This window comes from Notolepis coatsorum (assembly GCF_963971535.1).
Source record: "Notolepis coatsorum genome assembly, chromosome: 19".
Lineage (NCBI taxonomy): Eukaryota > Metazoa > Chordata > Actinopteri > Aulopiformes > Paralepididae > Notolepis > Notolepis coatsorum.
Genome location: NC_140183.1, coordinates 40322607 through 40330178, shown reverse-complemented (window position 1 = coordinate 40330178; position 7572 = coordinate 40322607). Strand labels below are relative to the sequence as shown.

Below are 7572 nucleotides of genomic sequence, written 5' to 3'. Positions count from 1 at the left end.
GTTAACGGTATATTTTTTGAATGATTCGTTATGGCGTAATCAATACTTCCATGAGTATAAATTGCGTTCAGCCTCTCTCTCTGGAGTTAACGGAGTTTCGACTCCTGGCTAGAGGAGCTTGTCTCGGCTCATGCGGGGGGCCAATCAGAGAGGGGCTTCGCTCAACCAATCAGAGAGGGGTCTGCAGAAATGGGAGGGGTCTGCAAAAATAGAGTTCAACCAATCAGAGAGGGGTCTGCAGAAATGCGGCTACGAATTGTAGAGACGCGTCGAGGACACGGCTTCCATACTTGTACTGTCAAGTAGGTGAGTAAAATCATAATTTTAACACGTTAGCCTTAAGTTACAACTTATTTTCAATACGGAACTGTATGAAGATGATTGTCTATGCTGACTTGCTTCTGCTGTCAATGTGATGTGTGCTGTCATATCATGCTGATATGATAGCCAACGTTACATAAACAGAGGGGGACCAGCAAGCACGGTATCAGCTAACGTTAGTCACCCCCTAGCCTAGACATACACACTACTAGCCTATTATTATACTACTAGCCTATTATATGGACTGCGTTAGGGGAAGTCATGTTAGTGGACCCAGGAACAATGTCAGTTAAATGGGGTTTTGCCATAGACTTATACAAAATGTTGGAGGAGAAGACCATGGGCCGACAACAGTAGAACAGACAACTCCTGCACACTGTCTTAATTCACTTGCAATTAAAACATATTTATTGAGATCTTCGGTACAAGGACCTTCATCAGGTTATTATCTACCAATTATATTAGTCCTAGACCTATTTCCTGATGGGATAAGATATTCCTTTATTGATCCCCTTGGGGGAATTCGGGCGTCATAGCGGGAGGGGAGGTGCGTTATTTTTTTTCGTAGTCGCAGTTTGCGGAGACGCTCTCTGATTGGCCACTGACGTTTCTGGTCATGTGACCTGTGCGCCCAATCGTGTGACGCCTGTTTCTTTCACTGGTTAAGCTTAGGCACTCTTTCGAAGTTGGTTAAGGTTAGAGTTTGTCTTGGAGCAGGGCGATAGAACACCAGCCCTGATTCCAAACTCTAACCTTAACCAACTTCGAAAGAGTCACCTAAGCTTAACCAGTGATAAACTAGGCGTTAGGTAGTTTGCATGCTGTTCGAGGCGGAAATGGGCAAAGACACAGCTTGTCACACGATTGGGCGCACATGTCGCATGACCAGAAACGTCAGTGGCCAGAGAGCGTCTATACTTTACGTAGCCGCATTTCTGGCAGACGCTCTCTGATTGGCCGACGCCTGTTTCTACACTGGTTAAGATTAGGCACTCTTCGAAGTTGGTTAAGGTTAGAGTTTGTCTTAGAGCGTGACGGCAAGTTCTTTCGGCGGTTAAGCTTAGGCACTCTTTCGAAGTTGGTTAAGGTTAGAGTTTGTCTTAGAGCATGGCGATAGAACGCCAGGTAGTTTGCAGGCTGTTCGACGCGGAAATGGGCAAAGACACAGCTCGTCACGCGATTGGGCAAACATGTCAGTGGCCAATCAGAGAGCGTCAGTCAGTGGCCAATCAGAGAGCGTCCGCCAGAAATGCGGCTACGGAAAGTATAGACACGGCTAGAGAGCGTCTCCGCAAACTGCGGCTACGAAAAAAATACGCAGGGGAGGTACTAGCCGCAGTTTGCGGAGACGCTCTCTGATTGGCCACTGATGTTTCTGGTCATGTGACATGTGCGCCCAATCGCGTGACGAGCTGTGTCTTTGCCCATTTCCGCCTCGAACAGCATGCAAACTACCTAACGCCTAGTTTATCACTGGTTAAGCTTGGGCGACTGATTGATTGATTGATTGATTGATTGATTGATTGATTGAAAACTTTATTAACAGATTGCAGAATGGGTACAATACAGTACAGCTCAATACACACAATTGTTAAGGGGATGCAGACCAGAGAAAGACTTTCGTCTTGTTTACATCAGGGTCCCCCATTTTCAATTCATCAGCACATGTATGACATACATCAGGGGTTCCCAAACTTTTCAGGCCAGGGCCCAGAAAATAAGGCGTCAGAGAGCCGCGGCCCAATGCACATCGTCAGGCTTTTTTTTTTTCTTTTTTTTTGCCATGTGACCGATTTTTTAAGCCAAATATCACTTCAATCCTATTAAGTTAGTTCAAGTTAGTTATTCATTTATATGTGCTATTTATGAGAGGGCTAACTTGTTGCAAAATAATAATGATAATAATAATAGCCTCATTAAAATACTATTGTTGCTTCGGTTGTTTTCAGCGTTTTATGTGCATAATCTGTTATTTAGTTTGAAATGTTCGTTGAAATAAGTAGATTTTTCGTTTTTGTTTATATATTAAGTTAATATAAAACCATATAGTCACATTTTAGAATACAACTAGAAACACTGTCCTGGCCTGCTTCTAAGTTCAGTGGCCTGACCAAAAAAAAAAAAAAAAAAATTTAAATCATCTCGCGGCCCACCCGTGGCTGCTCGCGGCCCACCTTTGGGTCGCGACCCCGACTTTGGGAACCACTGACATACATGACATACAGATATTCAGTACTGCTACATCTATACATTTATGACATACCAGATTTGCAAATACAGTACTGTTTGTGATACAGAAGGAGTCAAGAAAAGGGAGTATATACATTTGACGTAGAAACTGTACATTGGAGGAGGTTGGGTGGGGTTGTGTGGGGGGGGTTGGGTACATTGGGATATTGTCAACCATACTGGGTAATTTACATTGGAGGTGGTTGGGGGGGGGGGGAGAAACACTGTATAAACAAGCAAAACTGTACATTGAGGGGGGGGGGGAAACACTGTACAAACAAGCAAAATTGTACATTGGACTATTGACAACCATGCTAGGTAAATGACTGTACATTGGAGGGGGTTGGGTTAGGACATTTACAGGGGCCAGTTTTGAATTGCAGTCTCCTGTAGGTGTCCCTTGAGAGTGGCTTTGAAAGTGGGTAGTGATCCACATTCCTTTACAGCTTTGGGTAGGGCGTTCCACATTGATGTGGCATAATTGCGAAACGTGTTTAGTCCCTTATTTGAGCCGAATCTGGGTTTAACATGATTTGTGGCGCTCCCTCTGGTGTTGTGATCGTGGTATTCACTGACCTTTGGGAAGTATTTTGACATGTACATGGGTACCTTGGTCGTGTAGTGTATCTTGTAGACCAGGCCCATTGCAAGTTGCTGTACTCTGTCGTCTACTCTAAGCCATCCTAGGTTGTCAAAGTGGGCAGGGGTGAGGTGGGTTCTAGGAGTAAGGTCAAGCAGTAGTCTGACCAGTTTGTTTTGAGATGTTTGTAATTTTGTTTTTAGCGCCTTTGAGGTGCTTTGGTACCATGAGGTGCAAGCATAGTCGTAGTACCCTCGAAGTTGGTTAAGGTTAGAGTTTGGTATCAGGGCTGGTGTTCTATCGCCCTGCTCTAAGACAAACTCTAACCTTAACCAACTTCGAAAGAGTGCCTAAGCTTAACCGGTGAAAGAAACAGGCGTCACACGATTGGGCGCACATGTCACATGACCAGAAACGTCAGTGGCCAATCAGAGAGCGTCTCCGCAAACTGCGGCTACGAAAAAAAATTACGTGGGAGGTACAGGTATGGGTAGCCATATGATGAATTGAAAATGGGGGACCCTGATGTAAAAAGACGAAAGTCTTTCTCTGGTCTGCATCCCCTTAACAATTGTGTTAATTGAGCTGTACTGTATTGTTTTGTACCCATTCTGCAATCTGTTAATAAAGTTTTCAATCAATCAATCAACAAGGTCGGCCAAACCTTGTTGGCGTGCATCACAGTCACGAAAGGGGCTAAGGTATGGGCACGGTAATGCCATGGTAGAAAGACATAAATATAGGCAATGAAAAATAAACAATATAATTAAAGTGCAGATGAGGGTTTGCATGCCCTATCGGTTATATTATACCGGACTTATATATTAAAATCCTATTTTCCTGATGAAGGTCCTATTTCCTGATGGTAGATAACCTGATGAAGATCCTTGTATCGAAACATTGTTCCCATTAAATAAGTATTAATTACAAGTGAAGAAGATGGTGTGCCGGAGTTCTTTGTTAAATACAATTTATTTTTATTAAATGTTGAAATGCAAACCATTTGAACCCCAAGGTGGTTGTTGTACCAGAGAGTTGTCATTGACCCAAGCCTGTCGGAATGTAGCCATGTACGTTTAACCCTTTCACTACCACACTACAAAGGGTTAACACTTTGACTAACACACTATAGAAGGTTAACCTTTCACTATCACACTACAGAAGGTTAACCTTTCACTATCACACTACAGAAGGTTAACCTTTCACCACGGTTAACCGTTTAGTGTGGTAGTGAAAGGGTTAACCTTCTATAGTATGGTAGTGAAAGGGTTAAGTTAACTTTCTAGTGTGGTAGTGAAAGGGTTAACTTTCTAGTGTGGTGGTGAAAGCGTTAACCTTCTAGTGTCGTAGTGAAAGGGTTAAATATGGAAAGAAGCTAATTCTCTGTGACAACTTGTTTCTGCCCAAAGTTGAAGCTGCAGTAATGGATCTGGCATTGGCAAACAATTGCAGAGATATACATTAATGTTACATTGTTTTTAGCTGCAGAGTGAATCTGGCAAAGTAGTAGTTGCAACAGAAAAGCCAAAGGCAATACTATCTGGGTCATCGAGATGCCTTCTGTTGTATAGGTGTGCATGGTTTTGAATATTGTGATACTTAACAGACTGTTTCTCCAATCATTTGGCAGAAGATCTCAGGTCTGTATATCAGGCTGTCCTCTGTGTCCCACCACAACGTCGGATGCTGTCCAGCGTGCTCCGCTGTGCTCGTCCCATCTCCACCACGCTTGCCTTACGCCGCCCTCTGGCCCATTTCACACTGCACATGGATCCCGATCCTAACCGGCCCGTTGAAAGGGCTATAAGAACCAAACTGACCGATGGGCTTGAGCCGGAACACCTAGAGGTTCACAACGAAAGCCACATGCATGCCGTGCCTCCCGGTTCCGAATCCCACTTCCGAGTTCTGGTCGTCAGTCCGCGTTTCGAGGGCCTCTCGCTGTTGCAGCGCCATCGTCTGATCAACGAGGCTTTGCGTGAGGAGCTGAGTAGCTGCGTCCACGCGCTGGCTATCCAGGCCAAGACGCCCCAGCAGTGGGGCAGTAACCCCAGCCTGGCCAAGAGTCCACCGTGTATGGGGGGGTCCAGGGGCGACCACACGGTGGAGGAGAAGCTCCAGGCTGGACGGGAGTGACTACATAGCGTTTTTACCTCCCTACACCTGGACTGTGAGGACCAGAATGAAAAAGGTGTAGATGGAGGACTTGTCAATAAATAATAGATAATACCACAGGAGGAGATGGGTTTTAGGTTTCATCATATTTATCAAGCATGGTGTTAATTGATCAATATAAAGGCAAGCCATAAAGATAGTGACATGATTATGACAAATGCAGTAAGAGAAGCGTGGAAGGGTGGTGTGTGTGTTTTTGTTCTTGGTCGGCGTTCTGTGTGGTGTGACTAGCAGGGAAAACAAGTGAGGGAAGGAGGTCATGTTCAAATTGAATTGAATGAATAATACCCATGAGGAGTGTTTAAATAAACTTTTCTTGGTCTTCAAGCTTTTTTTTTTTTTAACAACAACTTGTTATTGACAGTGTGTAGAGCGCTTTTTCAGTGTCGGGTGGATATAGTGATTTAATAAAAGAACACAACATAGCAACAACAGGGCCATATTTCATTGGAACAAAGATATTTTCTTAATTGGCTGAAACACATGGGTCTTGTCATTAGGCCATATGTTTATGTCTACCATTGTTGTTGTTATTATTTCCACCCATTAGTCATTGTCCTGTACCTACATACAGTGTATGTGCTACACATTCCATTGTAAACCTACAGTGTAGGTTTAAAAGCTGTTAGTCAGGTAAAGGTCAGGCCAAGTCACCTTGTGGACCACATCAGTACATCACATGGAGAACATTACATACAGTACAGCAACCATAAAACATTTGTGCTTTTTCCAAAAGTTACTGAATGCATACAGAGTATAAAACATCCAATGTTTTTGTATTACATGGTGCAGTCAAAATAAAGGAATATTAGATCCCATATAAGTCAAGGGTCAATCAATCTACTGTCTCCAGACATTAGCAGGCGTGAATCCATTCAACCCTTGAAGGGCTCAATTCTAACCACTAATCAGCGTGATTAATGCTGTGCTATGAGGCAAGAAAAACAAAACAGAAATAAGGAAAACGCAGCATCAGTCGCCTTCATCTCATGATGTGTTTATTTATGGAAGCCGTTTCCTTCACATTGACTGCCCTGATCAAAGGGTCACTGCTGGTCACCCACTGGTTTGAAGAGAATGGCAATGGTGCAGAGACCTCAATGATGAGCTCATCTCAAATTGGTATTTATCCACTATTCTGAAATATTTTATTTAAAAGAGAACTCAAAAACATAGCAATGGACTTGCCCTCTTAGACTGGTGGTGCATGTCATATCACTGTCATATTTTCAATGAAATGTCGGGTTTGCTGTCTGTCATCTAATCATTCTAATACACCAGGGATACTCAAAGTGCAGCCGGTGGGCCAATGGCCGCCCTCGGAAACGTTTCTGGCAGCCCACTATGATTTAAGGAAGGTAAATGTGTGCGTTATATTTTGTCCGGTTCTAATACAGTTTAAAAGCAACCTACACCACACAGTACTTTGCTTTCAAGAAGGTACAACTGCTACCCCTGGACTGAGCTGTCCAGATAGGAATGACAGCTTGTTGAAAGCTTGCAAGGCTACTGGTTGCATGCAGGGCTTGACGTTAACTTTTTGGCTCACTAGCCACTGTGGCTAGTGGTTTTCCAAAGTCACTAGCCACTCAGCATTTTCACTAGCCAAAAATCCCCACACTCGCGCCCCCACCCAAAAAGTAATAAATATAGGTAATTTCTTCTTCACTAACCCCTGCTGGGGACAGTATCATTGTAATCGTACTGCTACACGCCAACTGTACAAAGTTCTGTGCTTCTGACTGTTGACGCCATTGTTTACTACTGCCTGCGACCAGTGACTCAGCCGCAAAAGGAGCTCCAGTTGGGGCAACGGCTGACTGGGACAAGATGGAGGGTGTAGATGTGGAAGAGTTGTGTTGAACCTAGCAATTACATTGTTGCTCCAAACGCTGTGAACATTATCATTGACACACCTATGCAGGGCTTGACGTTAACTTTTTGGCTCACTAGCCACTGTGGCTAGTGGTTTTCCAAAGTCACTAGCCACTCAGCATTTTCACTAGCCCTGGGCAGGTGGGCAGGTGTCAACGTCAAGCCCTGGTTGCATGGCAACTAGGCATCTCGCTAATATGATATACTGAAATGACTGCACACAGGATTGTGTCATTCCCCACTTGTGCCTGTAGAGGGCAGAAAAGACAGGGGAGTTTGTGTACTCAATGTTTCTCATACTGGTGGTTTTGCAAGTTTTAGCCTCATTAATTACAAATTGTGTTTATTATACATTGCTGGCTGCAAACCAGGCATTTTCAAAGCATAAATTG

The 7572-nt window shown here is 43.9% G+C and overlaps 1 protein-coding gene across 2 annotated transcripts; it reads left to right on the top strand.

Annotated features, from left to right (window-relative positions):
* Positions 1 to 251: 251 nt before the first annotated feature.
* Positions 252 to 5632, top strand: bola1 (bolA family member 1). 2 transcript variants are annotated; one of them, XM_084336497.1, is made up of 2 exons: positions 252 to 306; positions 4761 to 5632. In XM_084336497.1, the coding sequence occupies exon 2, from the start codon at positions 4814 to 4816 to the stop codon at positions 5264 to 5266; it is 453 nt and encodes a 150-aa protein (XP_084192623.1). In that variant the 5' UTR covers positions 252 to 306; positions 4761 to 4813; the 3' UTR covers positions 5267 to 5632. The 2 variants fall into 2 exon arrangements, with proteins under 2 accessions (XP_084192623.1, XP_084192624.1); XM_084336498.1 differs by having other exon boundaries at positions 277 to 302.
* The last annotated feature ends 1940 nt before the right edge of the window (positions 5633 to 7572 follow it).

Coding starts and splice junctions, on each gene's coding strand:
- bola1 (XM_084336497.1), top strand. CDS start 4,814: ATGCTGTCCAGCGTGCTCCGCTGTGCTCGTCCCATCTCCACCACGCTT.